The sequence below is a fragment of the Culex quinquefasciatus genome, chromosome 3 (assembly GCF_015732765.1).
Source record: "Culex quinquefasciatus strain JHB chromosome 3, VPISU_Cqui_1.0_pri_paternal, whole genome shotgun sequence".
NCBI lineage: Eukaryota > Metazoa > Arthropoda > Insecta > Diptera > Culicidae > Culex > Culex quinquefasciatus.
In genome coordinates this window covers 10,997,614-11,015,007 of record NC_051863.1, presented here as the reverse complement: position 1 = coordinate 11,015,007, position 17,394 = coordinate 10,997,614, and the positions used below count along the sequence as shown (strand labels likewise).

The window sequence follows — 17,394 nt, the reverse complement described above, 5'->3', positions numbered from 1 at the left end:
AAGGGGCTTATGCGACTTTTATACGGATCAAATTAGAACAACTGACTACAATCACACAGAGACATTCGGTCAGAATTTAAAAAAGGACTTTTACTTTTTCAGGAAGGCAAACAAACTGAGTTAATGGTATACAACTGTGCTGACATATATTTTACTGCATTATAAAATTTTGCAAATATGCTAAAAAAACAATTATGGAATATATATTCTGAATTTATGTGAAAGTGTGACTGAATGACACAAAAAAAGATAAAGTTTGTATGACCTTACTTTACTCTAGGAATATTAAGAATTACTGTCAGTTATCTAAAATTGTGTATTGAAGTTAATATGAATCGAATATTTGAAGTTATTATTATGAACAACTAGTGATGCAACTGCCACATCCATTTGTAATTCCTTTAAAACCTGTCCAGACATAACCACGTGAAATTCCATGGTGCACTGTGAGCAGCAGTGCTAACATTAAACACACCTTCACAACACCTCGATATCTTGACACGATAGCCTTTGCGGGTGGCCTACATTTTGGCGCATTCGTTTTTTCCTTTGCACGTACCACTGACCATGCGACTCCATCGAATGCCATTCCTAAACAACCATCCGGTCACACCGGGGTTGCTGAAGATATTTCGGGAACTGGGGTTAAAAATGGTTCAGTGAGTAGTGCTAGAATTTTAATGTCAAAGCTTGAAAATGGAAAGTATTTATGGTAATGAGTCCAACCTCCACCCCCTCCCACCCACTCGTAAATGCCGATATGAATGGTTTCACACGCTAGCGTCGACATGAATGGCAATTACGTGGCCGAGTTCACAACTTGGCGCTAGGATACGACCAGCACGCGGACATTTCTTCGTGGCAGTGCGGTGGTGTGGCTCGTGTTGAACACACAGAACGTGGGAAATTTGTCGCGATGACCAACTGTGGTGATGAAGCAGCTATCGAAACTGTCAGTGCGACCGATCAACCCGAGGACCATTTTGTGGGTCGATCTGTCCCGGTGCTCTTCACTTCCCGGAGGGGACTTCAGCTGAGGAAATTTGTCTCCGTGCTGCACACCGGCCATTCCAGCTACACGGTTCAGTTTTGTGATCTCGAGCGATGGTCGAATCACTTCAAAGTGTCGTCCGTCGGTTTGACCCCGGACAGCTCCATCACCGAGGCCAGCCAGCCGTCCGGGAGTAAAGCGAAAAGTGTAATGTTCGTTAGACATCCTTCGCGGTCTCAACCCTCTAACCCGGATAACGGATAAGTCCCGGAAGCGTCGTGTAATGGGGAAAAAACGTCAATTAGTAGTTGACTTTTAGGTGAGTCATTAACACGTCACTTCGGGAGGAACTTTTTTCACCTCTATATCAACCTGCACCCGGTACTCGCTGTTAAAGTTTTCCGCTCAGCTGGAGAAAACGAATCGATATTCGCTCTATTGACATGGGCCGCACCGTTGGTGCAAGAATGGAGTCCTACGGGTGTGGAAACGTAGTGTTTGTCCTCGTCGAGGCCGCCACCAACACGTTCTGATGGCGGTGCAAATTACTACCCCAGACATCCTTCATCACACTTCAGCGGTGGACAGTGTGCTTAATTTAGGGAATTTGGTTTGAATTAAATTTATTTTTTTTTTAAATTAAAAAAAAACATTTATGGCTACTTTAAAGAACAATCATGTGTAGAAGCATACAATAAATGCTGCATAAGAATTGAAAATTAATAAATAAAATTTTGCAGATCATTTTTTGAAATTATAAACTACTTAAACTAAGCATGAATTTTGCTTTGGAATGAACCTGATGTTATATCCTTTTTCTTATTGTCTTTTTAAAAAATTATTACAAAAATCATGTCAATCTGATATACGATAAATCTCACTGTGCATTCTCAAATAATCGCTTTTGTATGCATAGAAAATATTAACCCCACTTGATCACACCCCACCGGTATGCTACTAGTACACACACACCCACCTCATACCCACTAAAGCTCAGTACTGTCGACTACTAGTCGAGCTTTTCCGACAAGAAACGAACCGAAAATCAACATTTCACTGAGCAATTCCAAATCTAATGAATCTCCATTGTTCTTGGGAAGAAACCCCTCCTGCCAGCATTCGATTCCAAGTTGAGTCCAACTAAATGAAAAGCTTTTCGCTTTTTGCCCCCCAAGGACTACACAATCGCTTTCGCGAAACATTTTTTTAAAATGTTTTTTGCTCCACATGTAGGATATTGGAACAATGGCAGCCAGTTTGACCCGACTGACCAACTGACTGGGGGCAGTTTTTCCCTGTTCAGTTTCCATTTCCATGCACGTTTTACGTGCTTCAAAAGCCATGTTTGGAGCGAGCGAGAGGGAGCGGGGTCGGTATCAATATTTGCCCCCGGGAAAACCAATTTCTGACTGATTGTTCTATTAGTCCCCGGTGGGAGAGCTGCAAACTGGTTGATTTCAAATGCAATTTCAGCAGTAACGAAGCGGGGAATTTTCAATTGATTGAAGTGTTTCATTGTGCACAGAGAGCAATGGATTTTTGATTTATATTTTTACTTTTTAGTGTTTCATTGTGCACAGAGAGCAATGGATTTTTGATTTATATTTTTACTTTTCCCTCTATTTACCAACGAGATATGTGTCAAACTCCAAAACAGTAACGAAAAAAAAAGTAGTTTTCGAAACATGTGCTGAAAAGTTGAACTTTTTATCACTCAAATGGAGCTTGGTTGACTGACAATGTGCTGCTACTCCGTTATTAAACTTTTTAAAACTCAAATAGATACTTAAAGTACTTTTCCTATTTCTGGACCTGTTTATAAGGACGTATAAAAGAATCCTGCTTACTCTATACATATTAAGTAAACATTCAATTTGTTTTATGTTATAAGCTATAACAATGTTTTGATCAACATTATTCCCTCCAGTTCCAGAACTATTTGGAACAAATCCAAAGAAAAAAATGTTTTTTTTTAATATACCCCTTTCCGGGAAATTTGTAGATTTCCCCGGAATTCCCGAAATTAAAAAGTAAAGAATGAACTTCAATTGATTTCATTCAATTCAATTAACTTTTCATATTGAAGTACATCTGTCAACTCGCCTATGTGAATAAAAGTTATGTGATAAATATTGTTTGCATTTTTAATAACACTTAGACGTATATGTAGCTCAGTCATTATTATGGAATGCACAAAAAAGTTTGTACAGGTATTTTTTATGTAAGCATGCATTGTTAAGATTTTTATTTTGGATATTTGTTTTCATAAAAAGTATACATAACATAACAATACTATAAACAAATATGTATTATTCAGTCGTGTTTTGTTCGACGAGGAATAAAATATAAGGGTAATTCTCTACCAACTCACACGAAATCGGGAAAAGTTGCCCCGACCCCTCTTCGATTTGCGTGAAACTTTGTTCTAAAGGGTAACTTTTGGCCCTGATCAAGAATCCGAGATCGGTTTTTTGATATCTCGTGGTGGAGGGGTGGTACGACCCCTTCCATTTTTGAACATGCGAAAAAAGAGGTGATTTTCAATAATTTATAGCCTGAAACGGTGATGAGATTTTTTTTAAATTAAATATGTCTTTATTGAACATTCTTATGATAATTACATTTCTTTTACATGCTAAGTGGTATGACCTAATGCTCTTCATCTTTGTTGTATTTTTCATTTTATTATTAACTGATCACATTTATTTTATTTACTTCAAATTGTTTTACATAATTGCATTGAATCGAATACATTTGGGTAAAAAAGAAAAAAATCACTTTTACAACTAATCCTAACTTAAAACTAAAAAAATAAATTCATTGAAATATTCAAAATCACTAGCACGAGTAAACTACGAACTGTATTTTAAGATAAATCCTCCAAGAGTTCTTACTTGTTCCTGGCGAGTTTTGCAACCACGCAGTGTTGTTGTCATCTCGATGAAAATGTTCAGAAGTTCTTGTGGTGAAAACAGGTCACTACTGCCTTCACCCGTTGATGTTGGTTGGTTTTCCCTCGGTTGCTGACTGAAGCCTGGAGGTGTTGTATTCTCTGCAACTTTTTGCCGCTGATTCAACGGCAATGGCTGCAGATTTGGAACCACTCGAACAGATCCCACTCCAGGTGACGCCAAAGCAGGAAAATCCACGTCCGTGGTGGTGTTTTGCGACGATTTGGTTGGTGCCTCGTCGTCGCTTGCTGCCGAATTTTCACAAACTCAGCACGTTTTGGGCAGCTTCGATTCTTGGTCGAATGGTCGCCGCCGCAATTGTAGCATTTGGCTTCAATGTTCTCGTTGATTGTTTCGCAAGCTTGAGTTTTGTGCTCACCTCCGCAGGTTGCACAACGACTCTTGATGAAACAGTTCCTTCCACCATGCCCAAACTGCAAACAGTTCGAACATTGTGTCACGTCACGGTGCACTGGACGATAACGTTCCCAAGTCACGATGATTTTGAAAATTGCCCGAACTGCTTTCAGCTCAGACGGCGTTGTCGATCCTTTCTCGAGATGAACCAGGTACAGTTGATCACGATACTTGATGTCCTTGTTGTGTCTCGTCATCTTGAAGACTTCGATCACGTTCAACTTAAGAGTTTTGAGCTCTTCTTTCAGAACATTCACATCCATGTCGTACAGGCCACGGAGGACCTGTTTCATGGGGCGTTTACCTGGATCGTCATGGCTGTAGTATTCAATCTTTGTGTTGTTCAGGAAATCCCGAACGTAGTTGTAATCCTTTCTAGTAGGTAGCAGAATTTTGAGTCCATCAGCACACAAGCGAATGGAAGCTCGTAAAGCACCAGATTTGATAAACCCGGTCAGCCACTTTCGCACCGAATCCGATGACGATGTTTTCACAAAAATGGGTGGCAACTTTTCCCGTCGTTCAAATACTACCTTCTCGCTCACGTCCACAGGGAGGGTAGCAAACTGATTTCCAGACGAATTTTGAGCGTCCTCAAACTGCCTGGCTTTGCAGGTAGCGCTTCGGCATTCTTTAGCTTCTTCAAATCTGCCGATCCTGCTGGTGAGGACCGCCTTTTTTTCTTGCCCTGAGGCATTTTTGCACTTTTTAGCACTTTTTTTGGTGTGTGAGGGACGCACGTCTGACTCGCTGCTCTGTCAACCACAGACACTTTTTGCGTTTCTCTTTGTTTCGTCGTCCATGTCTGTCGCAGGTGACCATGAACGGCCATAATCAACGACGACCAACTTTTTCAAAACTTTTTTTCGTCAAATCGCGATAACTCGTTATGTTTATATATCATTTTTTGTTGGAATTGTCTGCTCTACAATTTTGTAGAACATTGTTACACTCTAAAAAATAACCCCGGAAAGTTAGAAAAAACACGAAATTTTAAAATGAAATTTTTTGTTCTAAATGAAAAAATGAACCTTCTGGGTCAATGTAGATTCGAAAAGTAAATTAAATTTCCCTTAAAATGACATGTTTCAAAAAAAATTACAGTCAATAACGGGAAATGGCAGAGTTTTTAAAACTTTTTGAGTGTTTTTTTCGATGAAAAATAGGTTTTTTTTCAGAATTTTGAGTAGTTTTAATCGGGCGTACAATTTTACATAAAAGTCCCTTTGACACTAAATTTCTATCTCAACACCGTTTCAGGCTGCAAAATATTAAAAAACACAACTTTTTTCGCATGTTCAAAAATAGAAGGGGTCGTCCCGACCCTCTGTCACGATATATCAGAAAACGAAACTCGAATTCGTGATCAGGGACAAAAGTTACCCCTTAGGACAAAGTTTCACGCAAATCGAAGAGGGGTCGGGGCAACTGCTGTGTGAGTTGGTTGGCGGAGAAGTACCCATAAGCAAAAAAATAATTGCAGAATTATGTCAAAGTTGGTAATCTTAGTATATTTGTTCCATTTAAAACTAATCCTTAAAAAAAACTCCGCAACAATTACACTTAAAGAGTTGAGCTATTGAAAATAAATAAATCAAAAAATAAATACAGCAAACAGTAAACAACACCGCATCCTGACCAAACAAACAAATCCCATGTGGAATACGAAGCCACGAGTGTGCCCAAAACATGTGCTCACTTCTGCGTACGCTACGGTCAATTTGAGCATTAAAAAAATCTCTCTCCCGAGTATGCGCATTACGAAGCTCCTACTAACGAACTTCGGCAATCGATTTTCCTCGCGTGAGCAGTTTTCCGCTCGGCACTTTTCCTGCCGGTTTTCAGTGATAAACAAAAGTTTGTTTTGCCGGTGAAATGTTTATTTATTATAAATTTATCTCTTTCTACGCCTTCATAGATGGAGGCCTAACAATTTTCGAATCTTAGAACAATCATTTAACAATTGGACCTTTCACAATTCATGAACCCCGCTGAATCTAAATCGAAAGTGTCAAGTGTTTTCGAACCAAGTCAATCACGCGAGCCACGGAGAAGAGTCCTCGTACTCGCGCACTGGATTGCCACCCGAGGTTTGACATGCCGATATAAAAGCCTTTTCCCGAGAGCGGCCGAGGCTCTGTTCTCGGTTGAAGCCGTCCGTGGCATGTAGTCTGGCCCGGAAAGCTTGGCTCGACACAAGTTTTAACTCGCCGCCGCCGCCCCCGGGAGCGATTTGTGGATGCTGCAGAAATATTTGAAGAAAAAAAAAGTGTTTTCTCTGATCTGGAAAAAGGGGTCAAGCTTGGTTGTATCCTGCATTTGGTGCTGTGAATTGCAGAATCAAATATCGGTACGAAATAGCCTTCAGAGGATTATGTGAATTATGGTGATTTATCGAAAGTGAGATTTGTGACAAAAAATGCCACTTGAAATTGCTTGAAAGGATAAAAGCAAACAAAAATGAAGTGCCATTCCAGGATATGAAACAGTGCTGCCCTGGATCAATACAAAAAGAATAGACCAGCGCGTGGTCAGCAGAGGAAATTCGTATTTAAAACTGATAAAACTGAAAGGATGTCTCAAGGATTTCTCGTACAGCGACGGTCTAACGCGAAGCAAAAAGTTGATAATTGATATGAAAGCGTCTCAAAAAAAAAATCAAACTGGAATAATAGCATGGACAGTAAGCTGGGCACAACGTGGACTGTGAAACTGAGGACATTCAATCAATGCTGTCAAATTCCTTTTTTTTCTATTCTCTTACAAATCAAAAACGAGTAAAGGATTTTTAGAAAATAGTCATTTTTTAATAATTTTTAAAAATTAACACTAATTTAATGTGGAGCAACTCTCTACGAAATCGGCCGATTTCAACCATTTTATTTTTTTGTATTTTTTGATTTGGCTCAAACTTTGCGGGGGCCTTCCCTATGACCAAAGAAGCTATTTTGTGTCATTGGTTCACCCATACAAGTTTCCATACAATTTTGACAGATGTCCATACAAAAATGGTACGTAAACATTCGAATATCTGTAACTTTTGAATTAATTTTCTGATCAATTTGGTGTCTTCGGCAAAGTTGTACGTATTGTTGAGGACTATTGAGAAAAAAATAGGTACACGGAAAAAAATGCTGGTTTTTAATTAACACTTTTTTCACAAAAACTCAATTTCCCAAAATACGTATTTTTTGATTTTCGAGATTTTTTTATATGTTTTAGGGGACAAAAACCCGCAACTTTTGAGCCATAGAGAAACATAGTCAAAAAATCTGCCGCCGAGTTATAATTTTTTGAAAAAAAAAGTGATTTTTGGAAAAAATCGAAATTTTATGCAAAAACAAATTTGACGTAATTTTTTTTTATGTAAAATTGAATTTTCAATCAAAAAGTGCCTTACAGATTTTTTGATAAAAGGCTCTGTTTTCTAGGTATAGCCCCCGAAAGTTTGATTTTAGCGAAATATTAGCAGTTTTTCGATTTTGAAAAATAGTGACCAGGAGTGACGATTTCTAAAAATTTTTTTTTTTTTGAAAGGTTCAGAAAATTTGCTATAAAATTGTCCAAGAGATATTGAGATTGGACCTCTGGTTGCTGAGATACAGCGGCTTAAAGACATATCTCCGCGTCAATTCATCGCCAAGAAAGGTAATGAGACATTTGAAAAAGCCGTGTCTTGACCAAAGAGCCTATGTCTGAATGTATTTTTATCGGATTTCTCGGAAAATATTACATAACATGTTAAAAAAATGGCGATGTCGAACCGTACGGTTCCGAGATATGATTTTTTTGAAAATAAAAACTGAGTCTTTCGACGCACCACGTGCAAAAACAAAAAAATGACGAAAAAGCGAAAAAAGACAACTTTTTTCACTAAAACTGCGATAACTTTAAAATTTCAGCGGTGATCGATTCGCAACTTGGCAAGTTTGCCATTTTTTCGAAAAATTGACCCCAGGCTTGTTTTGGATCGTCGAGTGAATCCAAAAATGCTCTTATGTGATTTAGAAGATGCATTTAATGCACTTGGTAATAAAACAGGCAATCAACCACTCAAATACGACTAAAATTAGGTACCGTAAACTGGGGTCAATCGGGACACATGGGGCGAATTGGGACAGCAGTTTTACCCATGTTGGAGCACAATACTTTGATTTTTCTGGTTGGTTTCGGTTAGAACAGACTCAGGCCAACAAAATGTGTACATCTATTTCCAAATTTGAAAGCTTTAAGTGCTCTAAAAACTGCTGTCCTTATTCAGACTGTAGTCCCGATTCACCTAAGATTACGGTAGCAGAACTTGAACTTAAATTAAAAAAGAAAACAATAAAAAAAAACAAAATTCGATTATCCTAAATTCCTTTGGACAAGTGAAACTTTGAAACTAATGACCAAAACTAAATAAATGTAATTTTGTTTAACTTGTTTGAATTGAAAGTTGTGTCGGAGGTTACGATAGCTCATGCGTCCTTTTCAAAACTTACCGAAGATATCATCTTTATTCTGCAGGCAATTCTCTGTTTGAAAGCACTACCGCACATTCCCGACATAGTCTGAAACAAAATTCTTCAAGATTTTTTTTTCTCGCCCTGTTCCCGGTTTATATTTCATTCTTTGCTCGTTTCACACCTTGGGACCTGATTCGGTGTGACTTCATTCGTACAGGCTTGCCACAAATACAGATTTTTCAGCACAGGCCCGAAACACAAACGATTTTTTTTTACAGTTAAAATCAATTTGAGCAGTTTTTGTTAAATTGGCCAAAAAAATAAACATTGTTAGCATCTTTTGGCATGTTCAGTTTTTGGTAAGAATTCTTTAAAGTTATACTCGATTGAGTGTTTGGTATGTGCCAAAAAAATCTGTATTTGTGGCAAGCCTGCATTCGTATTCGAATTCCATCATTTAGAAGCCTCTACCGCGGTTGGCACTCATGATAAACAGCGCCAATTTTTCCTTCAATTTTTTTTTGATCCATCAATTCAACATGAGTGAATATGGTAGAGAGAATTTATAAACTTGTATGTAGCATTTTTTCACTCTATTTCCTAACTATTTTTTAAAGCAATTTCTATTTTTAGTTTTATTCAAAAAATGATTTATTAAATTTCTGAACAAATTATATGAGAAAATTATCTTCAAAAGCAATAGAGAACATTTTTTTATCCACTTACAGACTTAGAACCATGCACTCTCGAATTCTGATGCTTTTCTGGCGCAAGAAGCTGCTTCTGTTCGCAACCTGTTTGCTCTTTCTGGTCGCGCTCTGGTTCTGGGGTTTCCTGTACACAACGCACGTGTCGGACGGTGGCAAGATCGTGTCCGTCAAGGAGCTCATGATGGGCGGAGGGGGCGGCGCCAGCCACCGCGAAAGTCTGCTCCAGCGGCTCGGCTTCTACGAGGAGGACGAAGAGGGAGGTCCTGCGGCGGGCGTTCGGTTCGTGAAGCCCACGGGGAGTCTCGCGATTAGGAATAAAGGTTTGGGAGGCGTTTTGGGACATTTGAGAATTTCTTTTTTTGTTTATGGTGAATTTTATATTTTTAGGGAAATTCTACAACGAGTGGGAGGCCATTCTTCAGGATCGTGATGAGGGGCCACATAGCTCCAGACAGGAGGTTAAACGAAAGACTGCCGAAGAACTGCGCGTTGCAGCGGAGAAACAGAACCACTATGAACACGAGCTCAAAAAGATGGGCGTGCCGGTGATTGCCGGGTTAGGACCGGGTGGTCATCCACCTCCGGTGCAGCGGTTGGTACATCTAGACCTGAAAGGGGCACCACCTAAGGTTTCATACCTGAAAAGGTTGATGCCAATTATGAAAACATTGGGAGCTACGGGCATCCTGTTGGAGTACGAGGACATGTTCCCATACAGCGGACCACTAGCTTCGATTGCCGCGAAAAATGCCTACAGCAAAGAAGATGTTCAAGAAATCCTACAGACAGCATTTGCCTTAGGCCTAACTGTTATCCCACTGGTGCAAACCTTTGGCCATTTGGAGTTTGTACTCAAGTTGCAAGAATTTCAACATATTCGTGAAGTCGACGATGCTCCACAGGCACTCTGTCCAAGTCAAAACTCGTCCATGGTATTGCTGGAAGAGCTTCTCGATCAAGTGATTGAATGCCACACTCCACCCCACAATGTAAACCTGTTACACAAGGAAGACTTGGCCAAACTCACCCCTAAGCTGACCCACATTCACATTGGGTGTGACGAAGTGTTTCAAATCGCGCAGTGCAATCGTTGCAAGAATCGGCTGAAGGATACCCTATTTCTCGATCACGTGTATAACGTAGTCACGATGATTCACAAAAAGTGGCCCCATTTGAAAGTGATTATCTGGGACGATATGTTGAGACACATTTCGCTGGAAACATTGCAAGCTTCCGGAATCGGTAAGCTGGTGGAACCAATGATCTGGGTTTACGCAGAAGATATCTACAAGTTCATTCAGTCGTCGACCTGGGACAAATACTCAACGGTTTTCAGCACCGCATGGGCCGCTTCTGCCTTCAAAGGAGCCCACGGTGAAGCGCTGCTGCTGCCGCCGGTTCGTCGTCACCTGGAGAACACCCTCCGTTGGCTGGTGGTTATGCAGGGTGAAGGAACTCGCTTCAGCAATGGCTTGCAAGGGCTAGCCCTCACCGGTTGGCAACGATACGACCATTTTGCCATCCTCTGCGAGTTGCTTCCAACGTCCCTGCCCTCGCTTGCGGTATGTCTATCGACGGCATCTCGAGGCTATTTCGATGTGAATCCCAAAACCAACTCCATCCTGAGCAGCCTAACCTGTCCCGAACCAACGAGCGAACGGCACGCGTGGATTGAGCTTCACAAGGATTCGATGCTATCGACCTTTTCGAGATGCATGTTTCCAGGCAGTGTAATCTACCGGTTTGTTCTACGACTAATGACCCTTATGACCGAGGCCAAAGAGTACATCGATGAGGTCAAGCAGAAACGTGGTTGGCTAACGGATTACAACATCCGTCACAATTTCACCTCGGGGACGCGCGTAGACGATCTGCTTGGAGATGATTACAGACTGTTAAACTCCATAACCAATCTAGCGCGAAATGCCGCATCCACGCTAGCGGATGTTTACGACCATGTAAGTAATCAACTCAATCAACGATTGTAAACGTCCCTTAAATCAAACGATTCTCTCTTCTCAACAGTGGACTTCCGGGGAGTTTATCGAGCAGCGCATTTACCCCATACTGGCTGAGCTGAAGAATCTCGAGCGGATCGGGGAAGGACTGAAAAAGCGCAAGACTTGGCCGCAGCGACCTCTGCCCTACCTGAAACCGTTCGAAGCGCTCGGAATCGACGAGAAAACCTAGCTGGAGGAGTACGTGAAGACTCCTCTAAGACATTAAACCTGCCACGGGTATCTTTTGAGCAGTTTCATATAGACTTCACATGTGATTTACAGACGGACAAGTTTTTTTCTTAAAACAGTAGTGTTGACTTGATAAAACATAGAATGTTAGCTCAGTAGATTTATCGCAAACGGCGAAACAAATCCCGACTTAGAACAACTCTCACCTTCAGTATTAGCACGATTAGATGAACGTTTCGGTGAAAACAAGACTGAAATTCTAAAACAAGTTAATATTAATAAATGTTGTAGAGAAAAATCCTTACCAATCCATCACTGTCTATACAATTTGGGAAATAAACCGAATAAGTTTTTCGCTATTCTGGCTAAGAACTAGATTTATTGTCATTAACTTTCATGAGAATTCATTAACAGGTCAGTAATTTCCACCTTCTACACATCGAATACTGTTTGTTTGGAGCAGAGTGCAGTAGCTTAAAGCATTCCACCATCGACTAGATCTAGCAAAATGTCAGTCATCTTTCTTTGGCACGCCTCATTCGGAGGAATATCCATTTCCGGTGGCGTTGACTTGGCTTCGGAAGCACTGGCGTACAGATCGGGAGCTTCTTCGGACGAGCAGGTACTAATGGGCAGCATATCCAGCGATGTGCCCAGCCCAAAACGTGCGTAAATCTTAAACTCGTCCTGAAGCTGCCGCCACAGATCTTCCTCGTCGGTGCAGATCGCTTGCAACGAGCCGAGCAGTTCCAACGACTTGACCAGCTGTTGATGGTAGGTCCGAAGCCAACTTTGCAGATTATCCCGGCGGAGCGTTGAATCAGTAAAGTTGTAAATCAAATAAGCTAGATCAAGTGCAAGCGATCCGTAACGAATCAGCTGGAAGTCAACCAAACAAGTCTGAAATTAAAAATCATTAATTATTTCCTTTCAATTCAATCCATTACCTAAAACTGACCTCGGTTATTTGTCCATCCTCATCATACTTGAACAGGATATTGTTTGTCCAGCAATCCCCATGGCAAACAACCGCCAGTTTACTCTCCCGTCCAACCAGCTCGACCATATTCTCGAAGATGTTCGCCAAAAACCCTTCAAACTTTTCCAGGTACCTCTTCTCCGCAATGGACTCCGTAACCATCCGAATCGCATTCCGCGTAAGAATCGCGTAATACTTCTTGTACCATTCGGCGTTCTTCGGGGCGAAAAATCCCTCCGAAATCTTGGCCGTCAACTTGGCAAACTCGTTCGGATGCTGCAGTCTGTAAGCGAGGCTGACCGCGTGGAACTTGGACAACTCGCCCAGCGTGGCCCGCATCTGCTCCTGTCCGATACCGGCCTGCCTTTCCGGTGTGCTGAACCCTCGCACGCGCAAGTCCTCCAGCATGACCAGATCGTCCTGGGCCAGATAGCACTGCGGCACGGCTAGGAAGATGCGCGACCGGTCTGTGCTTTTGCTCTGCTGGAACGCGGCAAATTGGGGCAGAATTTGGTTGTAGAAGACGACCTCGTTCCGGAAGAGGGCCTCACTTTTGAAAGCCTCCCGGTTGACTTTGCAGTCGGGAAGTTTCTTACAAATGACCGCTCGCTTCCAGCGGGCCTTTTTCGTTCCATCCTGGGAACGTGTGTAGCCTTCAAGTGAGAGCCGGAACAGGGCTGCCGTGTAGTTGTCACCACGACCGGAGCCTTTTTCTTCCTGGAAAATAAAACATGGTGTTTAGAAAACTCCGCCACTGTAATCCACGTTCGTCTAATGGAGCAGCATGGTTGATGAGAACAAAATAAAGTAGTTTTTATTAAATCCTAGAGTTTGCAAATTTCATTAGCTATAATTTGTATTAAAATTTGCAGAGCACATAAAAACGGCTTTTGTAAGCTTTCACAAATTGATTGTTTTTATGCTTTTCTTGAAAAAAATATAAACGCAGCCCAAAACAAATTGGCTTCAGCATTTAACCCAGTCGCCTGGGGTTCGATCCCAGACGATCCCGGTGGCATTTTTTGTGACGAGATTTGTCTGACCACGCCTTCCGTCGGATGGAGAAGTAAATGTTGGCCCCGGTCTAACCTAAAGGGTTAGGTCGTTAGCTCAGTCCAGGTGTAGGAGTCGTCTCCCTGGGTCCTGCCTCGGTGGAGTCGCTCGTAGGCAGTTGGACTAACAATCCAAAGGTCGTCAGTTCGAATCCCGTGGTGGATGGAAGCTTAGGTGTGAAAAGAGGTTTGCAATTGCCTCAACAATCAAGCCTTCGGACACTTGGTTTCGAGCAGGAATCACGCAATCGAGAACGCCAAGGCAATGCTGTAGAAGGAATAATTTGATTTTGATTTTTTAAATGAAAAATTTAATTTGCAATTTAAAAGTTCTTTATCATTTTTGATAAAATGCATAATATTAAAAAAAGAAGATTTTTTTGCATGAAAAACTGGCAAATATTTGGCTCATAAAAAAATGTTTTGTTGTCTCCTTAAAAAACAAGAAAAGTTCAAAATAAAAAAAGGATTCTGGACATAGGGAAGGCCAACACAAAGTTTGAGCCAACTGAGAGAAAAAATAAAAATATATGCACAAAATCAGCTGATTTCTTAGAAAATTGCCTGCTCTGATGTTTTTTTATTTGAATGCAAAATAAATATCGTAAAAGAATACATAACGGCAAATTTAAGATTGTTGCGTGATTGATACAGTTTGATCTTGCAGAAAAAAGCGAAATATATTATTTGTGCACCCATTTGAAAACAACAGCATGGTGTAAGATACCTTCGTGATACAGTTTTTGTTTATTCACATAACCAATTTTTACCCAAAGCAATATCAAACAATAAAATATAATGACAATAAATTTAAAAAAGAAAAAATAAATACAATGAACTTTTTTAATGATTTTGCCTCGGACAGGACTACTGGGACTGTCACATTTTGTTTTCAAATTTGTAGTTGTCAGAAATAAAAACAATAAAGCTGATATTTCGAGTGATTATGTGAATTTTTTTCGAAATGTATAAGAGAGCCATTTAAAAGTAAGAAGAGTCACAAGCAAAAAACCAGAAGAAGATGGAAACTGACGAGATGGAGGAAATCGATTTTATCGAAACTTATGGTAACTACTTCATGTAACATGAGCAAATAACTTTAGTGTATTAGAACAACTTATGATAAGGAATGTAGCTTAACATTAATGTACATTGCGCGACAGCAACTGAAACTTACTTCATATGAATCGATTATCAGATTTGGCTCTCCCTTCATGAAAATTTTCTGCAGCATTTCAAGGTCCATCTTGGATGTCGATGATGCTAGCTCATCATTTTCACCACCGTTCACTCCCATTTTCATGTTACTTTTAGCGGAATTTGCTTTACTTGAATATATTAATTCTATCAGATCCACCTCAGTCTCTCGGCGAGACGGATATCTTTTCAGAACCAATTAACCGCTCAATGAGATCACACAATATTACTTGTCTGATTCACAGATCTTCGTACGAACGACCTTTGGCCAGCGACAGAACTGGTGCCGTCTGATTGCCGGGACCATCTACAAATCAGATGTTATTCATTCACTTCCAAGGGAGAACTTTAACGCAAACGCACAGGCGACGAAAGCTCGGGAAAATTGATTTTCCCCGACAGCCGACACGTGTTCGGTTTTCCTCTCGACTGTGGGCTGTAGATGAAAATTTAACTTGAAACGCGTCTTCCGAACTCAAGAGCCAAAGGAGTATCCAACCGTCCCGTACGCGTGCAAATGCAGTACTGAGGCCCGAGAGATTCCCCGTTTACATATGTTTGCGAAGGAGCACTATCCAATTTAGTGCTCTAAATCACGTCAAGTTCATTCTATAATATGGTTGTGGTCAGAGGTGCTAAATCTGTTGTGCCGTATTTTAACGAAAAAATATTCAGAGCGGAGAAACAAAGTTCGATTCCCAACATTTTTTTCTCAATATGCAAAATTTTTATATCTAAAAAAACTAGAGAAAAGAAACACTGCACTCGTTGTTTCACAGTTTCTCAAACATGTGTAAAACGCTAACGGCTGTACCCTTTGGTCAAACCAATTGAGCCAGGCGTCGCTCGAAATTGTCGTTAGCATTAAAATTATTTCCATTCAACGATTCAGCTGTTGTCACTGGTTTAAGATTGAACTGAGTGTGGTGATAGACTAGATGGAAGAGATTTTATAGTATTTTTCGATCAGTAGATCGTTTTGTGTACTTCTATTTTAACAATACTGCAATTCTTTAATTCAAAAATCATGTATCCACTAAACTTTTTCTCCCGTTTCTGTACTCTATCATGTATATTTCCGTTGTGACCTGTAAGATCCGCCACGTTATTGTTTCTACAAATGGGACATTCATGCGCAAAGAAACTATTTTTTCTTGTTTTGTCATAACGCAAACCAAGTTCATAGTACACCGCAGACAGCTGTTTGATGTCGGTGACAAATATGCAGCAGTTTGTTTGAGTCAATTTAGTTTTCACAGCTCGTCAACACCGTGCGTTGTGTCGTGGAATGGGAGCTATTTGTCAATCAGAATTAAGTTGAGCGAATGCATTTCTTCCAAGTGTGCTAAAGAGCGCTAAATGAGACATCGGGCAAGTTTTGGAGAGTATACATTGTTGCTATTGACGAAAGTTGGGAGGGTAAATTAATTTAAAAAAAAACCGTTGCTTAACGCCTTGTTCATTTTTTTCATCTGAGAATCCGTTAACAAACCACGTTGACATTTTTACGCTAACATTTCTAAAGGTGAACTTTTCCACTATTTGAAATGTTAGCATCGGTTTATTTATAATTCTATTGTAATTTTACAATAGGGCGTCTTCCTCTTGAAGAATTACCTCAGAATTTCAGACTCCCTTCACCGCCCTCGTGGATCTCACGAAGTAAAATTTGTGGAATTATGCAGCTCACAAACATCAATCAAATTTCTGATTTCAAAATTAGGATTAATAAAAAATAATAATTATTATACTTATGTTATTTGAAACCAATGTTTTAGAGGTTTTATTTTTTTAGAGCAAAGTTGTTAAGTTGTTCATAAACTCAGAATGATAGGGGTCCTTCTGTAAGCACAATTTATCATATGGTTATCGGGAATCGGGACTACAGTCTGAATAGGGACAGCAGGTTTTAGAGCACTTAAAAGCTTGAAATTTGGAAATCGATGCACTATTTTTGTTGATCTGTGTCTGTTCTATCCGAAAACAATCAAAGACTTCCATATATTGTGCAGTAACAAGGGTAAAACAGCTGGCCCAATTCGCCCCATGTGTCCCATTTAGCACCAGATGGCGGTACACAAAAAATGGTTTGATTCATTTAAGTTGAGTGGTCCTTAAACGCAAATAAATTTATTAATAAATAAATGGTTTGATTCCTTATCAACCATTTGCTCCCCTCTTCCCTTACAAACAAAAGGAAAATCCGAGAGAAAACCGCTCCGCGCCCTCTTCTCTCTCAGTTTTTCTCTGTTTTCACGGTTACCAAAAGCAGGAATTTTTCCAATTTTGGTAGCCAGGTTTGTGCACTGGCTAGGTAGTTTGAATAGATGGCGCTAGCTGCTACGAAAAGTCTGCAGAAACATTTTGCTCTATTGGGGAGAGTTCGGATATTATATAACGCAACATTTATCACCAATCTAGAGTTTTTTTTTTTTTTTTTCAAAAGGTCCAATAAAAAGA

The 17,394-nt window shown here is 40.2% G+C and overlaps 2 protein-coding genes across 3 annotated transcripts; one reads left to right on the top strand and one right to left on the bottom strand.

Moving 5' to 3' along the window:
- The first annotated feature begins 1,176 nt into the window (after positions 1–1,176).
- On the top strand, positions 1,177–12,075 carry LOC6049546 (hexosaminidase D). Of its 2 annotated transcripts, none has more exons than XM_038263073.1 (4): positions 1,177–1,310; positions 9,536–9,837; positions 9,905–11,475; positions 11,543–12,075. In XM_038263073.1, the coding sequence occupies exons 2-4, from the start codon at positions 9,546–9,548 to the stop codon at positions 11,705–11,707; spliced, it is 2,028 nt and encodes a 675-aa protein (XP_038119001.1). In that variant the 5' UTR covers positions 1,177–1,310; positions 9,536–9,545; the 3' UTR covers positions 11,708–12,075. The 2 variants fall into 2 exon arrangements, with proteins under 2 accessions (XP_038119001.1, XP_038119000.1); XM_038263072.1 differs by lacking the exon at positions 1,177–1,310 and adding an exon at positions 6,179–6,709.
- Positions 12,056–15,456, bottom strand: LOC6049544. The gene is made up of 3 exons (XM_001866244.2): positions 14,915–15,456; positions 12,665–13,402; positions 12,056–12,606 (listed from the first exon to the last, which is right to left on the bottom strand). The coding sequence occupies exons 1-3, from the start codon at positions 15,038–15,040 to the stop codon at positions 12,181–12,183; spliced, it is 1,290 nt and encodes a 429-aa protein (XP_001866279.2). The 5' UTR covers positions 15,041–15,456; the 3' UTR covers positions 12,056–12,180.
- Between the last annotated feature and the right edge of the window lie 1,938 nt (positions 15,457–17,394).

Coding starts and splice junctions, on each gene's coding strand:
- LOC6049544 (XM_001866244.2), bottom strand. CDS start 15,040: ATGAAAATGGGAGTGAACGGTGGTGAAAATGATGAGCTAGCATCATCG. Junction 13,403..14,914: donor TGATAATCGATTCATATGAA/GTAAGTTTCAGT, acceptor TTTATTTTCCAG/GAAGAAAAAGGCTCCGGTCG. Junction 12,607..12,664: donor AGGATGGACAAATAACCGAG/GTCAGTTTTAGG, acceptor TTTTAATTTCAG/ACTTGTTTGGTTGACTTCCA.
- LOC6049546 (XM_038263073.1), top strand. CDS start 9,546: ATGCACTCTCGAATTCTGATGCTTTTCTGGCGCAAGAAGCTGCTTCTG. Junction 9,838..9,904: donor TCTCGCGATTAGGAATAAAG/GTTTGGGAGGCG, acceptor TTATATTTTTAG/GGAAATTCTACAACGAGTGG. Junction 11,476..11,542: donor TAGCGGATGTTTACGACCAT/GTAAGTAATCAA, acceptor TCTTCTCAACAG/TGGACTTCCGGGGAGTTTAT.